At 44.3% G+C, this 25,601-nt stretch overlaps 1 protein-coding gene across 1 annotated transcript in view; it reads right to left on the reverse strand.

The window, feature by feature from the left end:
- Positions 1-470: 470 nt before the first annotated feature.
- The window catches only part of TMC2 (transmembrane channel-like 2), a 94,552-nt gene continuing 69,421 nt past the window's right edge, over positions 471-25,601 (reverse strand). The window contains exons 13-20 of the mRNA XM_008589659.1: positions 24,318-24,467; positions 22,020-22,148; positions 19,274-19,341; positions 18,210-18,449; positions 10,635-10,760; positions 3,496-3,574; positions 2,251-2,368; positions 471-685 (exon numbers count right to left, since the gene is read on the reverse strand). Coding sequence (XP_008587881.1) covers positions 471-685; positions 2,251-2,368; positions 3,496-3,574; positions 10,635-10,760; positions 18,210-18,449; positions 19,274-19,341; positions 22,020-22,148; positions 24,318-24,467 — 1,125 coding nt within the window. The remainder of the gene's footprint in view (positions 686-2,250; positions 2,369-3,495; positions 3,575-10,634; positions 10,761-18,209; positions 18,450-19,273; positions 19,342-22,019; positions 22,149-24,317; positions 24,468-25,601) is intronic.

Below are 25,601 nucleotides of genomic sequence, written 5' to 3' on the forward strand. Positions count from 1 at the left end.
CCTTTATTTTCGTTTGCTTCTCAGACCTTTTATTTAAGCGACCTAACTTCATTTGGATAGAGGTGATGGTCAGAAACATACACCACCCCCCTGCATTCTCCTTGCAGGCAGTGGAGCTGGCAGACACCTGGGTCCCAACACATGCACCATGGAAAAGGTCTACAAAGAGGGTCGCAGCCCTGCCGGCTCCTTGCAAAGTCTGGAATCGAGGGCAACCACTGAGGTCTGGAGCTGCCTGAACCAAGATACCAGGAGGGGTGTTTAGCGCAGAGAAGGCTCCTGCTCCCCTAGAGGGTGAAACTGACAAGAGCCTGAGACTAAGTGATGGGAGTTCCCACATTAAACAAGAGGAGAGAAAATGCGCATGTGTGGGAGAGAAGACAGGAGGAGAGAAGACCGGGTTGGGTATGTGGGAAATGGTGGGTCCTGAGGATCGGCCCCAGCACTAGGACTGCCATGAGTCCCAGCCATCAGTGTGCAGCTTTCAGAGCCGTCTTCCCTGAGGCTGACCTCCTAGGATGAGTCTGAGGCCTGGATTGGTGGGAAGTTGGTCTGATGGCGGGGGAATGAGATGCAGGGAGGTGATGGGAGGGAAGCGGCGTGGTCCTGCCTGCAGAACTGGAGGTCCCAGGGCCCTGCGCCTTGTCCAGGGTCTTGCTTTGGCTGGCAGGGGGAGGCGTGGTTTCTGAAAATGAACCAAGAGAAGAATGAGGACATAGGAGATTTTGTAATTTGAATTGGAGCTCTCTGGAGACACCCTGCAGTAAATGTAGATTTTAGTGCTGTTTGGTGGTGTGAGAGCTGTCAGATTGCCCTGGTCTAGGGGAACCTGAGCCTGGCTTTTGCATAAGCATCTGTTGGAGGAGTGTAGCCTGCTGGCTGGAGAACTAGATTTTGAACTTTGGCCTTGGACTAGATTCTGATCCTGGGTTTTCTAGAGTATGAAATTGGGACAGTAATAGCCTCACGGGGTGGCTGCCAGGGTCAGATATGATGATGGAGGGGAAGGGGCTGTGCACACTGTTTGGAATCAGATCAATTTCTAGCTCAACTACTTGTTTTCTCCTCTTCCCCTAACTCCAAGTTAGGGACAATGACTAGCTTGCTCTTTACCAAACCCAGTTCCTCTTCTTTTGAGACACTGAAATGGACCACACTCCCTTGAGGATAGGTGTGGCCTCTGAGGGAATGCCAGGCTTTGCTGCACCTCTTCCAGGTGTGTCTTCGAGGCTCCTCCCAGAAGCTCAGGATGGAAGGAGTTAGGGCCCCTCATCATCACTTGTGGCCATCAAGTGGAAACACCCAATTAGGACTTTATGTTGACTGAGAGAGAAACTTTCATTGTGTTGGGGCCATTAGCCATTTTGGGCCTGTTTGTTATATCAGCTAGCATCATTCTAGCTAAAACTTAAACATAATAATTTAAAAATGCAATCAGTAAGAAACTGGAATACTTGTAAAAAAATTCTAACTCCTAAACAGTCATTTCTTGTGCATTCTGTTCAGTTCTCACATCTAAGGCCAAAACTGCATACTGACACTTTAATTTTATTTATTTTTATCTTTTTATTTTATCAATATACAATGTAGTTGATTTTCGTGTCCCTTTACCGATTCCTCCCTTCCCCCTCCCTCTCCCCCCCCACCCATCAACATCATATCTGTTCACTTGTCTTAACAAGTTCAAAGAATTGTGATTGTTGTGTCTTCTTCCCTGCCATCCCCATTTGTCTGTGTATTTATTTATTTTTAACTGTCACAAATATGAGAACATGTGACGCTTTAATTTTAAACAGACAATTTCTGGGAAATGGGATCATGTCGGAGATGGTCTCTTTCAACTTGACCGTCCCCACCCCCAAGTTGGAGCTGGATTGTGATCACGCCCCTTAAAGGCCCCATGACACCTTCTTAGGATATTCTCAGGTGGCCTTTTCTCACCCTTTTATTCTAGATATTGCAGTGCTTCACTTTTTTAGAGAATACAAACTACTACTACCAGCTGGCATTCACGGGTTCATTTTCTGTGCCAGGAATTCTGTTAAGCACTTTGCATGTGGGATCCCATCTCATTTTCCCCATCCCATGAAGGAGATGCTATGATTTATCCCTATATTAACTTGCCCAACTTCATATAGATAATAATTGTTAAAAGTCTGATTCCATTCCCAGATCAGTCTGATTCACACAGGCTCTTCACACCTTTCCATGTGGCCTTCCAAAATGCAATCATCATGAAAAAGAATTTACCTTCCTTGGTGAGTTGAAGCTGGGTGGCATTTTTGGAGCTGCTTTTAGGTGTGTCTCCCAAATCTCTGTCTGTGGCTCTGCCTTTGACAGATTTGTGGCTCTTCTCTATTTCGCGAAGCTGCAGGAGAAAACGATCTATTGGTCTTGGCTAGGGAAATGGGTGTTTGAGGCTCAGAGCCCACGATGGTGTGAACTAGAAAGTGGGACTATTTTCAGTTCTTGGTAACTACCTTAAACTGTTTGTTATTGGTTCTCACAACTGATTAGAGATGGCAGTCTGAAACTCTCAGATTTACACAGTGTATGAGGAACATCTGGCCAGAGAACAGAAACCCTTCCAATTCTCTATTTCAATGGTTTTCTGTGCAGGAGCACAGTGAAGTTATAACAGAAGGAAGTGCAGATGGGGAACCAGCAAATAAACAGATTAGTTCTTGAAGAGGGACAAGGAAAGTTCCAGAAGCAAGAAGGTCAGGGCTTAGAGAGGACTAGGGTGACCTTTAGAGGGTGTGTGTGTGTGTGTGTGTGTGTGTGTGTGTGTGTGTGTGTCGGGAGAGTGATCAGTAGTCTGGGTATCAGCTGGGATATTGAGAGAGGCTGCCTGTGTGGGAGGACTCAGGAGACCTCCTAGCCTAAGGGACACAAGCAATATGTCATTTTGCCCACAACATTTTTCTTAGTATTTATACTGAATTAGTTTTAATCTGTAGGATTACTGTGGGTACTGGTCTTATGCATGAGTTTTGGTTGAACCCATTGAATTTCATCTGTTCTTAAGCAACCTCCCCAAATTTAAGTCATTATTGTTATGAATCCCCAAATATCCTCATAATATAAATGCATGCTGTTGAATCTCACAAGGCTGCTTCCTGTAATACAGATATATATATATATTTTTTCCTTTTTGTCTTTTTTCGTGACCGGCAACGGATCGCAATCCTCAGTGTCGTGCCCGTACCGGACTGGGACCGGCAACGGGATCGCAACCCTTGGTGTTGCGCCCGCTCCTCACTCAGCCAGTGAGCGGCCGGTCTGTATGTGGGGTCCGAACCCTCGGCGGGAGCGCCGCCGCGCTCCCAAGCGGCGCACAGTAGCAGTGCGCCACCGGGCCGGCCCGAGATATTTTTGGATTTGGTCTAGAAGAAAGCCATTTAGATAATACAAATGGGCTCACAGAGCAAATTAGCAAAAACCAAACACATGGCGTCTTTTTACCCTGCAGGATGAAACTCCCACCAGACTCACCACTTGGATTTTCTTCCTTAGCAGGGCATTGGCTCGGGAGAGGCTTTTGGAAACTGAGTTCAGGTAGTAGATGGCCAGGCTGCAAGAGAAAAGCATGCCCTTGTGGTCCTGTGATCTTGGAAAATGACAAGAGCTGTGTGCCTTTCCTGAGGAATCAAGGCAGGGTTCCTGGAATAGGCACCAAGGCTTTGCCTCTGGTCAGGCAGGAAGGAAGTCTTACCATCCTAAGTTCTCTTCTGAATGTGGAGAAGGTCCTGGACGCCCCTGCTTCCTCTCTGTGTTATTTAGCATGGACACAACCTATACATCTCTAGTTCTCAGAGTGCTCAATCAAGGTTGGCTAAAGGAATCATCCCTCTTCTGGGACATGGCAGGGTTTCTTGTCTGCAGAAGAAGCTGGTCGTGTTTCCAGGGTACTTGCCCTGTGCCAGCAGGCTCTGTGTCATGTGCACACACTCCACATCTCATTGGTTTTGATGAAAAACCCATGAAGTAGAAAGGATGACTGCCATGTTTACAGACCAGTATCCTGGGATTCAGAGAGGTTAAATAATTTGCTCAAAGTTATCCTACCCATCAGTACTCCTTGGAGCCCACATTGAAGCCACAATCTTTCCACAGTCTTCAAGTCTTGAGAGAGGAGAGGTAGAGGTGATAAGATACCTGCTCCAAGTTTGCCTAGAAAGGCAACTGCAGATGCCTTGATGGTCCCCTGCTCAGGGTGCACTGGCATGTCTGGCCCTGGTCTTGTGGTCCAGACCCCACTGGGTGACTGGGTGTTCTTTGAGGCTGCAGCCTGGGCTTCCCTGTGACTGGACCTAAGATCTGGGGCTATGACTTGGACTGTACTACCTATGAGGGGAAGGGTCACAAGAGCCAGAATGCCCCTGTGTTGGGTGCTCTGCCAGCCTGTTGCCTGCGAGTTTTTTGAGTCCATTCTTATTCATTACTTTTCCCCATGAACTTCAAGCCTCAGCTGCTCCAGCTTGGGTCTTCTGAGCCTTCCCTGTCAGGGCTGGGCCACTCATAGCTGCCTTAGTAGAGCTCTCTCCAGCTAGAGAAGAAGAGCAGCATTATCCTTGGGGGCAGAGTATGGGTCTGAGGCTGTCATGTGAGATTCCTGAAGCAAGAACACAGTAGACTGTGGCCAAGAGGAGGGGAGAAGGGAGGACAGGTGAAGGGACCAATGTCTGTTTTGTGAGGCCCTACTCTGTGCCAGGCCTCTCCATCTGTCCTAATTAACCCATTTATTAGAGAAGAATCAGAGGTCAGAGAGGTGACTTTCTTGTTCAAGATCACATAGCCAGCAAATGGTGGACAAAATACCCATGGATGCTGTGTTCCTCCTGAGGACGTTTCCAAATTTTAGCATTTCTTCTTGTGTCTGCAAGGGTCAGGTTTGTTTATGAGTTCTAGAATTTCCTCAGGAGGTCACACGGCAGTCCAGGTTGTCACTATCATGTCGTCCCTCTCATGCTAGGACTAGAAGCAGAGGGTGTTTGGTATAAAGGATGTAAAATGACATGTAAAGGTTTGCTCTGGCAATGGCACTGCTCAGGGCACAGAGCAGACTTTCAAAAATGGGTGTTACATGAATGATGAATAAAGGAAACAATTCTGCACCCATCTGGCCCCTTCTAAGGCCCTGAAATCCCTGTGCCTATATCCACTTTCAGAAATCTACTGGGGGGGGGGGTGCTGAAGGAGAGGTGCCCTCGGAGAGAGTGGAGCTCCAGTTCCCCTCCAGGCTGGTAGCTCTGTGGCAGCAGCCTGGAAACTAACTACGGGCTTGCAGGGAGGCTGGCCCTGCCCCGGTGAGGAGCAGCAGAGGCCGTTTTTTGGAAATACTCTTTGGGAATTTCAACCCATGAATAGGCAAAGACAGAGAGACATGGCTAAGGAACAGCAAGGATGATGCTCAAAGAGAAAGTTTTTAACACAATCTTTAGAGACCAGCCAAGGCTAAAGGTCAATCCAGATGTAAGTAAAAATGGCAGAGTAAGAATCTCTGAAAATTCTTTCCTTCATAAAAGCAATAAAAACACTGGCAAAAATTGTCAGAATCAGGGCCGGCCCGTGGCTCACTCGGGAGAGTGCGGTGCTGATAACACCAAGGCCACGGGTTCGGATCCCATATAGGGATGGCCAGTTGCTCACTGGGTGAGCGTGGTGCTGACAACACCAAGTCAAGGGTTAAGATCCCCTTACCGGTCATCTTTAAAAAAAAAAAAAAAATTGTCAGAATCAACTTTTTCAGAACTCTGAAAATGAGCCAAAGGTTTGCAGTAAATTTAGGGAGCACCTTTTCAAGGAAAACAGCTGAATCTCAGTAAGAACAATAACCTTTTCAGCATTTCAGTTGCCCTATTCCTCCTTCCCCCACCCAGTTTCTCAATAGGTTTGAAAACAAACAACCCCAAATCATGGTGAAAGCCAGTTGCCTGGCAGTCACTGGAAGAGGTCAAATGGGTTTGGAGCTTCTGCAAATCTTCATTTCTAGAGAACTTTCATTATTTGATTTGTCCAGTGGTTCCCTGGAAGATGCCACTTGCAAGGCTGTCTTTATTTGACCTCACTCATAACTTGACCAATGTGAACAGCCTTTTTTTGGAGAGTGTTTGTCAAAAATAGAGGCAATTTTTGAACATCATGGCTGTATGAGGTGTTAGATAACAGTTAAGGCAAACAACAGGCTAACCAAAATGTATAAAAGGAGAAGCTGGGGAATGGGATATTAAGTGTGGGCTTTAAAGAGCTTTGAAATATTCCTGAGAATCTAGAGGGCCATGTGCATGATGTGTAGGGCTGTGTGCACACCTAGGGAAGACTTGAGAAGACACTAAGGTGTTACCTCTGGCTAACCTAGACCCTCTGCACAAGCAGGAATTGAAGAATAAGGCAGAGTGGTAAACTGCCCAGTTGAAGGTTGAAAGCATTCCCAAATACACACACAGAGCCCCTTGGCAAATACAGGGAGACTTATTGGTTCCAGGCATATATGAAAATCTCTGTCTAGTCCTTAGCTGACCACTAAGCTAACTGAGCACAGACTTCAGTGAGCACACACAACCAAGAATACAGACTTAGGCTGGTTAGCTCACTTGGTTAAAGCGTGGTGCTGATAACACCAAGGTCAAAGGTTTGGATCCCAGTGCTGACCAGCCACCAAAAACAAAAACAAAAACAAAAATGGACTTTAGAGAATTAGTTCAGGAAAGTCACTAAACAAACACAACAATAATAACAATAAACAGCAACAACAGCAAACCCTGAGAGGGGAGGAGAATCTGATTTCCAGAGTTGCCATATAATATTATTTACCATATGTACTTTTCAACAAAAACCGAGACGTGCAAAGAAACCCAAAAATATGGCTCGTGCACAGGGTTTCGAAAAAGTTATCAATAGAAAGAGCACCCGAGGAAGCCCAGATACTGTACTTACTAGACAAAGACTTTAAATCAGTTATGTTAAATATGTTCAAAGAACTAAGGGAAACCATGTCTAAAGAACTAAAAGAAAGTATGAAAATGATGTCCCACCAAATAAAGAATATCAATAAGGAGACAGAAATCATAAATAAAAGAACCAAATAGAAATTCTGGAATTGAAAAGTAAAATTACTGAAATAAAAAATTGTCTAGAGGTGCTCAACAGTATATTTGAGTTGGCAGAAGAAAGAATCAATGAACTGGAAGATAGAGCAATTGAAACTACCCAATCTTAAGGAACAGGAAGTAAAAATAATGAGGTGAAATAACAGAGCCATAGAACAACATCTAATGTACCAACATATGCCTAATGGGAATCTCAGGAGGAGAGGAAAGAGAGAAAGGGTCAAAGAATATTTGAAGATATGATGGCTGAAAACTCACAAATATAATGAAAAATATTAGTCTACACAAGATGCACAATGAACTCCAAGCATGATAAACTCAAAGGGATGTATGTAGCTAGACAAACTGAAAAAAGCCACAGTCTGAGAGAATCTGGAAAGCAGCAAGAGAGAAGTAACTCATCACATACAAGGAAACTGCAACAAGATTAACAGTCAACTTTTTCATCAGAAACCATAGAGGCCAAGTGGCAGCGGGATGACATATGCAAAGTGCTGAAAGAGAAAGACTGTCAATTGATGGGGAAACTCAACAACATAACCATGCCAATTCTTTCTGAATCCGAATGAAAATGGTCACAGGTTATTTTCGTGCTTGTTTTGGGACTAGGCAATCTGACTCTAATGTTCATGTGGAAAATCAAACAAGCAAAGAAAGGAAAGACTTCTGTTTTTGGCTATGGCTGAAGAACTTGTATTGGACCAGCTCTCCAGAGGAAAACGACTGTAAAAGCTGGGCAAAATCTGCAAAGCTGTGCTTTAATACACAGGAGAGTAACGAATACCAGCAGACTTAAGGGGCTACGATGCTTGAGGGAAGGGAAGCATGTAAGGAGAGCTCTACATCTACCCAGGCTGTCTCCTTGAGGGTGTTTCTAGTTTGTGATATGAGAGTAGAATCCAAGCAGAAAGTGGAAATCTTATAATGTTGAGGAGACAAAGGGACTTGAGGGGCAAAATCCCAGAGAAGAACAAACTGCAAAAAAGTAAGCAAAAAATATGCATACTAATTCCCCTCAAATTGGCTAAATCTTCAGTTGCTCTAAGAATCCCAGAAAAAATGGCACCAGGGCAGCTGAGGAGCTGAGCAGAGATTTTAGCAGGTATAGCTGTAGTACTGGAGAAAGCAGCACAACTGGGAAAAGAGAGAATGGGCTTCAAGCCCTGCCAAGGTTGGGGGAATTGGTATACCTGCTAGGCTTTCAGCAGAGACTCCTGAATGACCAGGTTCAAGAGTAAGGGTCACATCCTGAGAGTAAGATCTGTGCCCTAGAAATAGTGAAAAACTGAAATAAACCAGGCCTGAGAAAGCCCAAAGCTGACAATGGGAGAGTATTTTCCAAAGGTGGCCACAGCAATGTGGCTTCCATCTTACATGTGCTTCTAGAATCTAGCTATTTCCTCGTTAAGAGGTGAGTCTATATTTCTTTCTCTTGAATCTGGGTAGGCCTTTGTAACTGCCTCAACAGAGTATGGCAGAAGTAATGGAAGGTATTAAAAGAAAAAAAGAAGAAGAAGAAATGGAATGTGACTTCTGAGGCTAGGTTACAAAAATGCCATGGCTATCCACCTTGTTCTCTTGGAATCCAGCCACCATGCTGTGAGGAAGCCCAAGCAGCTTGTGGAGAGGAGATGAGGCCTCTAGGCCATAGTTCTGGTTGAGTTCCCAGCTGATGGTCAGCACCAGCTGGTCAGTCATGTGAGTGGCCATCTTGAAGATGGATCCTCCAGCCCCCACTTGAACTTCCCCTGGTGATGAACAGAGAAAGTACTGAGTAGAGAAGAAAAGAATCATTCACTGAGCTCTACCCGAATTGTAGATTCATTAGTAAAATAAATTATTGGTTTTTTTTTTCAGAAGAAAACCTCTCCCTTATCCATAGTCCTATAATTTTTAATCCATATATTTGGAACCTGGTAAAAATTACATACCACACTAAAAGTAGGACCAAATGACTGATAAACAAGAGAAAAAAAATGACAATAAAAATAGACCCACAGGTGATTAAGATATTGGAATATGAGACAAGGATTTTAAAAATAACTATGATTAGGACCGGCCCGTGGCTCACTCGGGAGAGTGTGGTGCTAATAACTCCAAGGCCACGGGTTCGGATCCCTATATAGGGATGGCCGGTTAGCTCACTTGGGGGAGCGTGGTGCTAACAACACCAAGTCAAGGGTTAGGATCCCCTTACCGGTCATCTTTAAAAAAAAAAAAAAGCAAAAAACTACAATTACTATGTTCAAGAAAATAGAAAGATGAAGAATTTCATCAGAGAGCTGCAATTTATAAAAAAGAGGCAAAAGGAAATAACAACCATTTCAGAGAGCAATTCTGCAATATCTAAAAAGACTGAAGAAGCACATACCTATGACCCAGCAATTCCACTTCTAGATGTCTACCTTAGAGAAACTCTCACAACTGCATAAGGAGACATATACAAAGTGTTCATTGGAGCACCATTTGCAATAGCAAAAGAATGGGAACAACCTGACTATCCCTATGCAGAGGAATGGCTAAACTGTGGGTTTATTCATCCAATGAAACAAGCTACAGCTATTCAAACGGGTGCTCACGGATCCACGTGGATAAATCCCCCAAACATAATGTTGAGTGAGGAAAAGTATATATATGTAATTGGACTCATTCATAAAAAGTTTTAAAACTCAGTAAACAATAGTATATAAGCACGTGATAAAAATATCAAAATATGCATGGAAATAATTAGAACTAATCTGAATAGTGGTTGCCTTTGGAGAGGGAGGAAGAAAGAAGGATTGGGGATACAGAGATCATCAAACCCACCCACTACCCTCCAGGCTTTAAGAGCTGTTGAGGGAACACGGATGAGTTAACCAACTGTTCGGGTGCACAAGGTGCTCAGTGGAGTAGTGCTGTGGGCCCAGCCAGGGTCAGGCTGAATCACCCCTCAGCTTTCTGAGAGACTCAGAGCCCAGAGGTCTTTGATAGTTCCAGTGAATGTTGTGGAGGTTGTCAGGCCTTACCTGTATTCCTCGGATCCTATTTTTTGGTGTGCTTCCCGAAAGACTTACAACTGCCAGTACCTTCACCTCTGTGCCAAAAGCTTCCTGTTCATCCTACCAATTCCCCACCTCCCCACTCCCCCAAAAGAAGCCATTCTACTCATCAACACAGCTGGTCAAATTGCCAGGGAATTAACCTACCCCACTGGGCCTCTATCAGTGACTGACGGGGCTGGTCTACGAATGCCCCAAATCCCTCACCGTGAGGGAAGGGTAACTCTGGGGCACACTGTCTCGCAGGGTTCCCCAGCAGGATTAAGGTCGAATCATTCACAGTGGTAATCATGCACTTTCCTTCCCCTTCCCTGTCTCAATTTCTTAGTCCCTCTCTGACAAACTACTTGCATTTGAATCCTTGTCTCAGGGTCTAATTCTGGGGAATTCAGACTCAGCAAGAAAGAAGGACCTGCCAAGGAAGTCTCGACTACAAGGAGAGGTTTCCATGAGGTAGAGCCATGGGCCCTGGCTAACTTACAACATCAGCAGGATGGCTGGAATGATCAGGCCTGGATTGGCGAGAAAAGCGAAGATCTTGCCCAGGAAAGTTGGGAAATCGTTTTCAATGGTCTCCTGGAGGACATCATACATTCTGTTTTTCCCACTGGAAAGAAGAGAGGACACGTTACAGCATGCAGCAAAGGTCATATGGCACACACGGCCATGTCTACGCCCCCATGGGTGCAAAGCTGCCTCTTGCCACTACCTTCCTGGAAGAACCAGAGCTTTGCTGCAAACAGACTGGAAGTAAAAAATGCCGTACGAGGGGCTGTCATTTTGACAAGGGCTTATGGCTGGGTCAGCACAGTGGCTCACCAGCTCCATGTTTGTGTTACCTCACAGCTTCTCAAATGACATTGCTCTTCTGTGTTTGACACCTTGCTCAGCAAGAAAAAAAATGGTTTTCTCATATTTTCTTTTTTTTGTTTGTTTTGTTGGGGGTGTCTGGCTGGTATGGGGATTCAAATTCTTGACCTTGGTGTTAAAACTCCACACTCAAGAACTGAGCTAACAGGCCAGCCCTTCTCATATATTCCTGTGAGATAAAATTGCTGGTGATTTAGCTACAAGACCAACACGGAGCTTCCTCTGGGCCCCTTGGCATGGAAACTGTTCTCCAGAGGCTGATGGGATGGACAACTTCATGGTGCCTCTCAAAAATACCCACAATAAAAAAAAAAAAAAAAAAATCCACAATTAGTCTTGAGGTTGTAATTCTAGGAGATTGGATCGTCCAAGTCCAATTAGTTCCTGGACAGTTCACAACAGTAATTTTGATTTTCTTCAAATACCTAAGAACCGTTATGCAGATTGACCCCATAAATACCTGCCCAGAGACTCCTGGATGCTGGTGGTTCTTGGTTGGTAATTTTGATGCCAAGAAGTAGACTTTGGGGTTTAAAATTCCTGGTTCGAATCCTTGCTATCCCATTTATTAGCTGTGGGACACCATGGATAATTTATTTATTTTCTTTATGCCTGTATTCATACCCTGGCTTTCCTCACTAGAGCTGTACTGTCAAATGTGGCAATTAAAAAAATGTAAAAATTAATTAAAATGAAATCAAATTAAAAATTCAGTTTTTAATTACACATTTCAAGTGCTCAATAGTTATGTGACTAGTAGCTACTATATTAGAAGGAAAAAATGGAATGTTTCTATCATTACAGAAATTTCTATAGGACATGCTGCAGAGTTTGATGTCTTTGGGTAAGATACTGAAAATGTCTCTGCCCTAGTTTTCTCATCTGTGTAATATAGTGTAATATTAGTATAGTACAATATGGTATAATAAGTATAATAATAGTACTTGCTTCAGAAGACTGTTTAGGGGATGCAGACATACACTCACATAAAATATTGAGTATGGTGCATCAAGTTATAAGTGTCCTCCAAAATGCTACAGCTAGCAGCCTCACTTTTCTCTCATGTAAAGTTTAGATCAGGGGTTGATAGACAATTGCCTGTGGATGAATTCAGCTTGCCACCTGTTTCTATAAGGCCGGTGAGTAAAAATGGTTTTATATGTTTAAGTGGTAGGAAAAAGAAAACAAAGAAAAGTAATATTTTATGACATGTAAAATTAAAATATGAAATTCAAATTTCAGTGTTTGTAAATAAAGTTTTATTGGAGCACAGCCATGATCATTTGTTTAGGGATTGCCTATGGCTGCTTTTGTGCTATAATGGCAGAGATAAGCAGTTACATCAGAGACCATTTGTGGCCATTTCACTGCTTTGCACTGTTGTGAAGCACACTACAAATGGCAATAATGCCATTAGAACATGACCACATTTCAGGTGCCACACATATCACCATATCATCACATTTTGCTTTTAAGTCACAGTTGAGTATGAATTATTTTATCATTGAAGTAAACGGTGTATTAGTTTTCAGTGGCTGCTGTTAATAAATTACCACATTGGTGGCTAAGAGCAATACAAATTTACTCTCTTGCAGTTCTGGAGGCCAGACATCTGAAATGCTTTCACTGGGCTAAAATCAAGGTGTCGGAAGGGCTGCTCTCCCTGCAGAGGGAAACTGTGGGGGAGAATCTGTTTTCTTGCCTTTTCCAGCTTCTTGAGCTGCATTCCTTGGTTCATGGCCCATTTTCGGTCTTCAATGCCATCAGCATGGAATCTCCAAATTTCTTCCTGCTTCCACAGTCACATCACCTTTTACTCATGGAGTCAAATCTCCCTCTGCCTCCCTTTTATAAGGACACTTTTGATTTAGGGTCCACCTAGATAATCCATGATAATATGTCCATTTCAAGATCCTTAACTTAATCACTTTGGCAAAGGCTCTTTTGCCATATACATAACATTCACTGGTTCCAGAAATTAGAACATGGATATCTTTGGGGGCCATTATTTAACGTAACACAGTCTGCTCTCTGGCCCCTGAAGATTCACATTTGTCCCACAGGTAAAATATATTCACCCCATCCCTACATCCCCCAGATTCTCAAATCATTACAGCATCAACTCAAAGTCAAAAATCTAATCTAAATATCATCAGCTGAAAAGTCCCAATCTCATCATCTAAGTAGTCTAAATCAGATATGGGTGAGACTCTGGGTATGGCCCATCCTGGGGCAAAATTCCTCTCTATCTGTGGACCTGGTAAACAGGAAATTTTTTACTCCCCAAATACAATGGTAGGACAGGTATAGGATAACGGTGAGACTCTGGGTATGGCCCATCCTGGGGCAAAATTCCTCTCTATCTGCGGACCTGGTAAACAGGAAATTTTTTACTCCCCAAATACAATGGTAGGACAGGTATAGGATAACAGCTATAGACATTCCAATTGCAAAATGGAGAAAATGGAAGGAAGAAAATAATCACCAATCCCGAGCAATTTTGAAATCCAAACCAACCAAATATCATTCAGTTCCAAAGCCCTGAGAATAATCTTCTGGGCTCTTGGCTACACCCTCTGTGCCTGCACCTCTGCCCTCCAGGCCTGCAGTTCTGTCTTTGGAATTATCCTTCTTTTTTCTTGAAGAACAGCACATATTTCAGATGAGTAGATTTTTGTCAGCCTATTTCCTGCCTGTAAATTTTGGGAGGCCAACAAACTTCCTTTATTTTATCTTCACTCTGTCCTTTTCAGTCCAAGCTGGAAGTGTTTCTTCTGATATAACGTTCTCAGAAATCTTTGGGTCTTCCATATACATCATGAGAATTTACTCCTAGACAAGAGGGCCCTACATTATCTTTCTTAGATAATCTTATCTCTATTCCTGACTTCTGCTGAGATGGTTGAGGAAATCTATGGGTCATATGCTTATTCTCATCAAAGAGTCCTTTGTGTGAATGAATACTCAGATCTTTTGATCCTTCAAAAGCACTAGCAAAAGGCTGTCTAGCCTCATTCTTGGTTTTCTCTTTAGAGCCCTTTCCTGACAGCAAATTTAATTTTTGCATCTTTTGCAATCTGAACAGACTGAGACTTTCCAAAATCATCAAATCTTCATTCCTTTTAGCTTGTCAGTTTTTCCCTCAATTTATCTCTTTCCTCTCATGTTACTATATGCAGCAAAAAGAAACCAGGATGCAACTTCAACACTTTGCTTGGAAATCTCCTCTTCTAAATATCCAAGTCATTGCTTACAAGTTTAGCTTTCCACATAATTGTAAGACATATGTAACTATATAACGAGAATCCCCTTTCCTCCAGTTCCCAAGTCATATTTCCCATTTACCAGTGGTGAAGTAATTAGATTGTGTTTGATTGCAGGAGCTGAAGAAATGTATCCAGAGAAAATAAACTTGTTCAGAATTTTAGAATTTTCAGCAACAGCAACTTGCTTGAAAAGTTGAGGACATCGAGAGCAATGTCCTATTGAAAAAACAAGAAAATAATTTCAAGTGGTTTTCTTTGTTTTTTGATGAGTTAATAGATGTTGCTGATACTGCTCAGTTGTTTATTTGAGAAGTTAATGTCAAGTTTGAAGTGACTGAAAAATGAACCTCTATGAATACTCTGTGTGGAACAAGTATGGCTGAGAATATGTTCAAAGAAAAAATTGAGAAAACAATTACTGAGAACAACCTGAAGGGGAATCTGCTGTGATGTTCTACAACTGATAATGGTCAAAATATGTGTGAAGCAGTAAAAGGCTTGGCTGGACAAATTTACAATACTTGTGAAATTGTAGGTGTTTATAGCCTGTGGTTATTCATCGTATTATTCATCAGCAGATGCTTTGCAGAAAATATTTGCTCTTGTGACTTATTCATTTTCAATCTGTAAATTTTTGTCAGAAATAGAAAGTGAATATCCCAACTTGCCCTACACACAGCAATGCAATGGCTTAGAAGAAACTGTGAACCTCTATTATGTGAAACATTATCACCCCTGAGAAAGAATTCCATTCTTCTCATTGGTAGACTTCTACTATGAAAAATTATACTCTATTATTATATTTTGAATTTTGTCAATAAAAACTTTGTGAACATTTATTTTCTTTAGTATAATCATCTACATAACATTTCTCTTTTGTATAAGCATCTACATATTTCTCTTTTGTATAAATATCTGCATAATATTCTTAATTTTGCCTCTCGATCTGCAAAGCCTAAATATTTGCTATCAGGCCCTGTACAGAAGTAGTTAGCTGACCCCTGGTATAGATAATGCTTCCTACCTCACAGCATTGTTATAAAGATAAAACACATGCTTCGTGCAATATCTGGCACAAACCAGGCATTCAAAATACCTTGAATATCCCCTCATTACCACCACTGTTCCCCTTCACTGATAGGTGTGTGGTCATGTTGAAGATTAGCAGGGTTCTTGGCACGTTTATTGCTATTTCCCTTCCTCCTTCTGGCCAATTATAAGGCCTATTGGTAGAATTACAACAAATCCAAGGAGAGAAGAGAAAGTAAATTCAAATCATTCCCTGTTTCCCTTAGAAGTAAAAAAAAAAAAAAAAAATTAGCTTTGGGCCACAGGCAGACTGAAATGAGTCTGGGGATATATCGCCAGATGTAATTGGTTGGTTGCTTCTCTCCTCTGAGTTATATTGAGGGACTGGAATCTATAGTTTTTCCCTGTATTCCATGTTTCCTGGGGCTGTGTTTCCTCTTCTCTCAAAAATGAATGAATTAATAAGTAAAGAATTTGAAATAGACATGAGTGCTCAGTGCTACCACTCACATAAAGGAGATCAGCATTCTTTCGTGTACTAAATGCCATAGAAGATTTATCTAAATTGGCTCCAGATGTCTACCTAGGTCTTGGTTCACTGGCCACAGGAAAAGCATGAGCCCATGGTCAAATATCTTCCACCACTACCTTACTATGATTTAGGCAAGAGACTATGGATCTGCATACCTGGATACATGTATACCTGCATACCTATCAACTCTGGGAGGAAACACAGGTGAAATGTGGAGTCCAAGTCCACAGGTTTGTTCTGTGGCTTGGTACAGCATTAAAAAAAAAAAACTTTTGGATTAATTCCTGCAATTAAAATATTAGGGGGTTTCAAATAAGTGTTCAGACTTTTGTGAATATCTGGAAGGTCTGGTAACGCTGGGCCCATGTTCCTGAAGGTAACAATTGGCTGGAGGTTAGCTCCAGCTGCCCTCAACTCGGGCAGGGATCAGACTTAACCAACTCATATAAATGCCTTACTATGTACCAGCATGCTCCTCTAAGTGCTTTACAAATAACAACACACCAGATACTCATAACAATCCTATGAGGTAGACACTACCATTGTTTCCATCTTATAGTCAATGAATCTGCAGTACAGAGAGCTAAGTAAGGTCCTCAAGGTCACCCAGCTGGTAAATGACAGCTGGCTCTAGAGTCTAGCTCTAAACCAGGGGGTGGGCAAATTTTTTCTCAAAAGGGATAAACAAAAAAGATTTTAGTCTTTGTGGGCAGACGGTCTGTGTTGCAACTACTCGGTTCTGCTGTTGTAGTAAGAAAGCAGCCGTAGACTACAGGTGAGCAAATGGGTGTGGCTGTGTTCCAAAAAACCTTACTTACAAAAGTAAGTGGTAATCTGGATTTGGTCCACAGGCTGTAGTTTACCAATCCCCATTTGTAACCATACGCTGTGCCATGCTGCCCGCCTCATTCATTTACGTTGCCTGCCTGGCCACTGTAGGCATTTGACGTGGCCCAAACCCTAAGTCCCTCCCTGTACGACCAAATTTTTAGGATGGATCTAGTTCGAGCATCGACCATAAACCAGGTGTTCTCTTCTACACTCTGGATATAAAGTAGTGAGAAAGGAAGCAAAAACCATGCCCTCATGGAGCTTAGCCCTAGTAGGGGAGACAGACAATAAACGATATGATAAGCAGAAGGTATGGCAGGATGGACAGCGATAAGGAGATAAAATAAGCAGAAACAACCATAAGCAGAGTGTGTGTGTGACATTTTAGTTATGGTCTCCAGGGAGAGCCTCACTGAGAAGGCGACCTTTGAGTAAGGACCTGAAGAGAGTGAGAGGACAGCTGTGAAAATATCTGAGGGACGAACGTTCCCACTGTTGGTGGGTTCTGATCAGAGGAGTGACAGGGAGAAGGTGGCAGCCATGTGTCCTTTGGAGTTCCATTTTTAGGTTCCTTTCCCTGTGATCTGGGTGCAGGTCGTCAGGGCCTCTCAGGGCAGCAGATGAGGCAAGAGTGGGGCTGATGATGAGGGCCAGGCATGGCACAGGCCCACACGCTGACCTCCTACTTGGGGACAGGTGAGCAGCCTGAGAAAAGGGGCACTGGCACTGGCACCCAGGGCCCAACCCTCCAAACCTTGCTCAGGAAGAAGCCAACAGAGGCTTCTACCATGTGGTTCTCCCTTTGGCTTGGTGTCTCAGGCCTTCTACAGCTCAGAATGTTCCTTCCACTCTAGATTGACACGCCTCCCTCACCCCGCTTACTGTGTGGCCAGATCACGCCCTGCTGGAACATGCTGCTCACATCTCTGGCTCCACCAACCCTAGGCTTTATCTAGGGACATCCCTTACTAATGAGAACTACCAGATCGGCATTTCCCAAAGCACGTTTCTCCGCACTGGTAGGCAGGGCTGGGACTAGAGGAAGGAGGGTGAGGTTGTGGGGTGTACAATGTCAGGAGGCAAGCGCTCTCAGCGCTGCACACGTGCGTGCAGCTCACAGGCCTGCTCACCCTGCTGCCAGCCCTGGATGGGTGTTCCATGCAGAAGGAGTTCTGTGGTCAGTAAGGATGGGTAAACACTAGCTCACACGTGTTATCTTATGGCATGATTCTTCAAAGCCTTTAAATTAAAATTAATTAAAATGAAATAAAATTAGAAATTCAGTTTCCCAATTCCTCATTTCAAGGGCTCAAAAGCCACACGTGGCTGGTGGCTACCATATTGGACAGTGCAGACACAGAACATTTCCCTCCTGGCAGCAAACTCTACTGAAAAACATTGATGAGTTGCCCAAAGCTCTGCAGCCTTTTACAGGCTGACATGAAACCAGAACTGGAATTCAGAGCCACGGGCCTCTGAGCAGACTGCCTCGGGGGAGTGCTGCTCCCGTGCAACCAAGACTCTGCACCTGAACGGCCCGCAGTCGAAGGAGGGTGGCAGGGACATGATGGTGTAGGCCACCGGCAGGAGGCTGAGGAAGAGCACCAGCAGCAGGAGGCCCATGTAGAAGTTGTTGGACCGGGAGGCTTTGAACACGCGTTCGTGGGGCACGTTGCTGCTCATCACTGCCCAGCACTGGAAGTACATGGAAGTCAGCAGGCGCAGCACGTTGATGCCCACCAGACCTGGCGCATAGAAGGAGCCCATCCTGGAAGGGCAGAAACCAGACACCTGGTTGGCCTGACAGCAGGGAAGGGAAGGGAAGGATGGTGGGAGGAAATGGGATTGATAGGTTAGGGCAAGAGGCCGGGCTGCTTTCTTTGCAGGTCTCAAGGACAGGGGCCTCCCAAAACCAGAACATTCATCACCAGGCCATAGCCAGCCGGTCCTCAGGAGAGGGCTGCACTCTGAGCATTACTGGCTTGGGCTGTGGCCAGGATTTTGCCACTTCCCCGCCACCAGGTATCTAAAAAATTGCATGGTCTCCTCCACGTTCCCCATAAAACAGCATGGCTGCTCAGAAAAGTATTTGAAGGTCTTCAATTAAGAGAATTGTACAGTGGCTTGCAGTGAGCCCTTGGCATCTCCAGTCTTTGGCTGAAGTTGTGCAGCCTCTAACTCCCTTGTCAGAGGAGGAAGGTCCTCAGTTCATTGAACTCCCTCCTCTTCCACCTCCTTTCCTCCCTCCCTCCTCCTCCTTTCCCTCGTTTCTCCCTCTTGCCCTCCTCTCTTCTCTACCTTCCCTCCTTCTTTCTTTCTCCTCTTTCCTTCCCTCTTTCTTTTTCTTCTTCCTTCTTCCCTCCCCTCCTTCTTTTTTCCCTCCCTCTCTTCTTCCATGGTAGCACATGGGCGGGCTAGACACTGTCCTGGTTCTCATCTGGCCCTGCCTCTACTTCTCAGGTGGAGGAAGGGAGCTCAGAGAGGCAGGATGATTCCTTCAGCCTCTTCCAAGGTGGGTGAGTGGCAAAGCCTGGGATTCCAGTTTTTTGACTCCCCAAATGAGATGGTCCCCAGACAAGACATATAACTCACCAGATCATCCCTTGGTTGAAGATCAGACCCAGCACATTTCCACTAATATCAAACTCAGCATATGAGGGCTGGAGAGAGAGAGAAAGGAGGCGTGTGGGGTGGTGTCAGCCAGGCCCTGCTACAAGGCCCCTCCATCCAGTGAGCCTGCTCTGGCAGCAGCTGGAGAGGAACCTTAGAGTTGGGGTTCTTTAACATGTTTTCAACTTCTTAAGAAAAGTTTTGAAGTTCTCAAAGCTAGAACTTTTTCCAATGTATTTTTTTTTTTAAATAAAAAATGTGAGAGCTTCTAGTTTTTAGGGCCTGTAGGCTGACAGTGTGTTCCTGGGAGGCCCCAGACCCCTAAGGGAACATTTTAACAATGCTTTAATCAGAAGTAGACCTTGAGCTTATAATCAAGGAGTAAGTCTAATAAACTGTGAAATACAAATAATTAAATGAGGAGTCAAGTGAACAGAAAGCTTTCAAACACACAAACACCAACTCATTCCTCCATCTCTCCTTTCTCCTGCACATCTTCCTGCAGACTGAGAGCAGTTCCCGGAAAGGAATGATCATGTTTTCAGCCTGACCGATTTTCAGAGTTTTGGTGATTTGTCAAGCATGTGACAGAACACGAAGGTTGTGAGCACTGAGGACTCGGGGTCCTCATGGAGCAGGCTGAAGCCTACCTCCCCACTTGTCTTCCAGAAATACATAAAGAGTGACAAGAACGAGACAGGAAAAATGAGAAGTCAAGAAAGAGAGAAGGGAGGGTCAGGCAATCACGGATCAAAGGAGGAAACACGCAGAAGCCAGACAGGTGAGGGTTAAAGCTTGGGGATTTAAATTTTTTTTTTCTTTTCCTTTTTGTCTTTTTTACTGACCGGTAACAGGATCGCAACCCTTGGTGTCGCGCCTGTACCGGGGACCGGCAACGGGATCGCAACCCCTACATGTTGTACCCACACCGCACTCAGCCAGTGAGTGGGAACCAGTCTCCACATGGGATCTGAACCCTCGGCGGGAGCGCCGCCGTGTTGCACCCACACCACGCTCAGCCAGTGAGTGGGAACCAGTCTCCACATGGGATCTGAACCCTCGGCGGGAGCGCCGCCGCACTCCCAAGTGGCGCACTCTCCAGTGCGCCACCGGGCCGGCCCGGGGATTTAAATTTTAATATTTTAAAAATAGAGAGAGAAATAATAACAACAAAACAAAAACAACAACAAAAATAATTTTAAAAACTTATCTACTGTTTTTTTTTTCCTGCTTAGAAAAATCTTCCTCACCCCAAGATTTTAAGTTTATGTGTGCTTTGTTTTAGAAATTTATGATTTCAATTTTTTGATGTTTACAACTTTGTTTCATCTCTAACTAATTTGCCTAGGTGAAATGATGAGAGATATAGTCCCTCTCTCCCCAACCCAATGGTTAACCTGTTGTCCAGACCCATTTTTATGTAATCCTTTTTCTCCCCACTGGTTTGAAAGGCTCTCTTTATCATAAACTAAATTCCCATGTAGATTGTATCTATTTCTGGACCTTCTATTTGTTCTGTTGATAAGTTTGTCTATTTCCTAGTACCAGTTTTAGTTACTATGGCTTCATAATATGTTTTAACATAATGGGTAGGTTTAGTCCCTTCCTTGTTCTTTTTAAAGAATTTTTCTGGATATGTTCACATACTTTTTTGGGGGGTGGCTGGCTGGATCTGAACCCTTGACCTTGGTATTATCACCACACTCTAGCCAAGCGAGCAAACCAGCCAACCTCACATGCTTATTTCTTGAATGAACTTTAGTATTCTTTTAAGATCTTGTTGAACTTATAAATTAATTTGAAGACAATGATATTTTAGCAATATCGCGTCTTTCTATCAATGTCAATCCTCTTGAGCATGACGTTCTTTCATCCTTGTTCTCAGATAAGATTTTGAAGTTTTCCTTGCTGCTGAGGAGGAACTGAGTAAGCTCATTTAAAACTGTGGATGGTGACTAAAAGAAAAAAAATATGACAGACCCCTGTACTGGGGCCCTTACGTGGACCAGGCACCCTGCCGCAGATGAGGAAAAGGGCTGCACAGGTAGACAAGGCATGGAGCCTGTCACCAGGGGCTCAGCTAACAGGGGGTACCCACACACCAGTGTCTACTGGGTGGGCCAGTGAAGTGTTGTGGAAGAGACATGCACAGCCAGATGGGTGGGCCAGGGGTTCTGCCAGGTCCTAGAAAGCTACTCTTGAGAGGAAATGACACATGTGTAGTATGAGCAGTTTACCAGGTAGGGGGGAAGAGGAGTGTCCTGGGTGGAGGAAATAAGAGTCAAAAGAGGTTTCTCAAAACATAATCCAGAATACAGTACAGGTAACTGTGTTCTTGGTGTGTTCCAGGACTTTCTGAAACATTCACGTGCACCCCAAGATTTCAGTCTCCCTAATGAGAGCTGATGCTGCTTAGGCATTTGTCTACCCATCATCTGCTCAGCACTGAAGTGCATGTCTGCTTTTCCCCCAGGCCAGTGTCACTGTTTCCCAGATAAGATGTCACTGTTTCACATTTCTAATTACACTGGGAAAAAGCAGTTTCCTCTATGAAGGCAAATAGAGCCATTAAATGAAACACAGATGGAAGCCTCCACTACTTCACAGAGCGAGACAGGCATGAAGCATCCAAAGAAATGACAGCACAAGAATACATCTGACTGCAGTTATCACAGAGGATGGCTGAAATGCAGAATTTCTACAGAATGTTCACGGAACAGTGACCTACAAATCCAGCCTCCAGGTCCCAGCACCAGCAGTGGTTCATGAACCGGACAAAACAAGCCCGTAGGAAGTCTCCCAGCAGGATGGTGATGTATGTGACCAGCATGTCAGACACGGTCAGCCTCATGAATTCCTGCAGGAGAAACACAGTAAAAGTGAGTGGCCAGGGTTTGATCTTGTCCACTTCTCCCTGCTGGTGGCAGCCACACAAACTCTCCCCTACCTACCTAGATTCGTTCCTGTGACCCCTCAAGGCAGAGTGGTGGTGCAGAGAAAGGACCCCAGGCTTTGGAAAATGCTTAATTTAGGTCCCAGTTCTACAAATTACTAATTGTATGGCTTTGGAATAAACTCTCCCCTACCTACCTAGATTCGTTCCTGTGACCCCTCAAGGCAGAGTGGTGGTGCAGAGAAAGGACCCCAGCCTTTGGAAAATGCTTAATTTAGGTCCCAGTTCTACAAATTACTAATTGTATGGCTTTGGAATAATCTCTGAGCCTCTTGAAGCTGATAATGATATCAACCCTGCAGGGCTACTGGGAAGCTCAGTGATGACGTATAGAGATTGCCGGTATGTTGGCCATGCCCAGTGCCTGGCAGTTGTCATCACTAATGCACAGATATAGGACCTGAAGGCTCACCCCTTGCTTTGCCCACCTGCTCTGAACTGCCTGCTGTCCCCGCTAAGACTGAATGCGACCATCAGTGACTGGGGACAACAGCTGGCTTTCTTCACCATCCAATAATCAGATTTTTTCCTTAGATATAGAGAAAATAAGACAGGTTTTGCACAGAGGCACACAGCAGAAGACCCAAACGCAAAAGAACAAAGCTTTCTTTGCTTTCGTAGAGTATATATTATTTATTTATTTATTTTTTTTGAAAAACTGAAAAGATCTGCCAGACACCATCATGACCTTTAAGACACTAATAGATTTGGAGTTCCTAGAGGGCACAGGGTCTGTTTTATTCATTTTTGTATCTTCCAAGATAATTAAAAAATGTTTGCTGGATAAACGGCTGATGGGTTTTCAGGTTATACCTCAGTAAGAACTCAGGTTAGTGCTCCTAAGTCAAAGATGAGCTGACATGTATCAAGTTCCTACTCTGTGCAATGTGATGCCTTGTGGCTGGGGCTGGAGGTGGCGGAGGATACAGGTGAGCAGGACATGATACCTCGGACCCATTATTTCCAACAAGCTCAGAAAGAAACAAGCTTTACCAATGATGGAAAGAGTGATGGGCACTTGGGGAGGATGGCAAGAGAGATTCCATCCAAGGGGGTGAAGCAGGAAATGAAATCTTCTATAGCAGAATATTCCAAAGGAATCATATAGGTAATTGACTCTCTTCTGCCTTCTAAAGAGGGTGGTTTTTATTGACTTGAGGACTCTTTATCTATTACATACTGTGATGGGTTTGGAAATGCAGCAGCTGGAGAAGCCAAATTGCTCTGCACATTAAAGACAAGGAGGATTTTAAGAGCATGGAGGAATCTGGACTGGAGGAGACAAGTGGTGAGTCTGAGCCTCCATGAAGGAAGTGGAGAAAAGGCCCCCAGGGCCTCAAGGGAAAGAGACTCTGCTGCAGGGAAATGTCTGCTGGTGGACTGGTAGACAGTGTTCTATGAGCATGTGATGTGATTCCCTTCTCCATGGCACTTCATGGAGTTAAAAAACACTGTTGTCTAATGCTCTATATGAGCAGATTCTTCAGGGACCAACAAAGAAGTAATAAACTCTGCATCTCCCTGGGGTGGAAGGTGAATAGAAACCCTACACAAAGAGATGGAGTTGAGGAAGAGAAAATAGCCAAACCCTGTGTAACCCATGAATGTGTTAATTTTCTGCCTAAGAAGGCAAAGAACACTAGGCTCTGAAGTCCATGCTGTGCAAGCCACAGGAACAGTAGCAAAAGTGGATTAGGGGAAATGGTAATTCTTAATTTTTAAGATTCTAATAAAATCCATTAGTTCTCTTCACAGAAAAATGCACAGATGCATATATACACAGAATCCTGCATTCAATTTTTATGAGTATTTATTCACGATTTCCAGGTTAAGAACCCCAGGCTTTCAGTGAAATCTGCAGTAAAACTCTAAATAAATCCAAATGGTGTTAGACTGATATACAGAGCATATAGAAAAATATGTGTGCCACTGAAAAAAGCAAAAGTGAAAAGGTGGGACCTTCCTAACAAATACTGGCTTGGCACTTTTGTGGCTTAGAAATGGAAACACCAAGGAAGGAATAACCAGCCACTGAGAACAGGAATCATCTTTTCAGAGAGCACGACTACTCACAATGCCCACGGCTGTCTCCCAGCAAGAACCCCGGGGCACATCTGCAGGGTGCAGGGGCGGTCGGGGGACACTCTCATTCCAACCCGAGGAGTTGTAATAGTTAAACAGAGTCCAGTGAGTGATATTCTTTATTTTCTCTTCATTAGAAAGCTAGAACAGAAGATGGAGATGTGGAGTTGGAAGGAGCCAGGGATGGTCCAACTGTTTTCACAGGAATAACAACTAAAGCTAGCACATGCCACAGCCCAACATCTAGCCTCTGCCCTACCCCATGACAGAGTCTCTCCAGAAATGCCTTCCCCAGGTTTTCAAGCTACACAGGACAGAGGGACAATTAGCTGAAGTCCTTGGGCCTTTCCCATGAAGTTATCTTCTCTAAGTTAGTATGGATCCATCCATCCATCCATCCATCCAGTCAGTCATTCATTCTTCTTTGGAGAATAATTGATTTGGGGTCTATTCTGGGCATATAAGACAGTGATGATAGACGACCGACTGTTCACAGTCTAGTAAATGACAGAGATGAGTAGATAATTACAGAGGACAGTGATATAAGCTGTCAGAAATTTTCTCTGGGGACAAAGGAACAGCCACACCAGACAGTGGGGGCCACAGAACACTACCTGGAGGCAGTGACATCTGGGCCAAAACCTCAGGGAGGATTAGTCAACTGGTCAAACACCGAGAGAAGAGTAGAGAGAGGCCAGAGAGAATTTTGCCCCATGGAGGAAACGTGAGTCTCAGGAAAGTGCAGCAGTCTCCTGGGGTGGGAGGGAAGCCAGAGACCAAGGCGGAGGGGTAGGTAAGAGCCAGATCCACTCACTTGCATGCTTAGAACCTTCACATAGTTTCCTGTTAGCCTCAGGAAAAAGTTCCTGCTGCTTGATGATGAGGAGGGAGGGGTAGGGAAGAGGGGTGTGATTATCCTGCCCTCGCCCCAGTCTAGTTTTTCACATCTTCCCCTCTGCTCCATTGTTCAGCCACCCCACAGTTCCCTGCTGGCACTAGTGGTTCCTTCTGCTTTTTCCAGTGTCTGCTAAGGTTCCCTAGGGTGGGGTTTGAAGTCCCTCTTGTGCACTGCCATGCTGCCCTGGGCTTGCCCTCATGGAAGCACATCCCACGGTGTGCTATAAGGAAGGAGTCTGTCTCCCGACCCAGACTGTGAGCACACTAGGCACAGGATCAAGTCTTGCTCTACGCTGTGTCCCAGGGCCTAAGATAGTGGTCCCTCCATAAGTGTCAGGTGAGCACTGACGAATGGTTAAGTCAACCATGACATATCTC

This window comes from Galeopterus variegatus, unplaced genomic scaffold (genome assembly GCF_000696425.1).
Source record: "Galeopterus variegatus unplaced genomic scaffold, G_variegatus-3.0.2 Scaffold5573, whole genome shotgun sequence".
Lineage (NCBI taxonomy): Eukaryota > Metazoa > Chordata > Mammalia > Dermoptera > Cynocephalidae > Galeopterus > Galeopterus variegatus.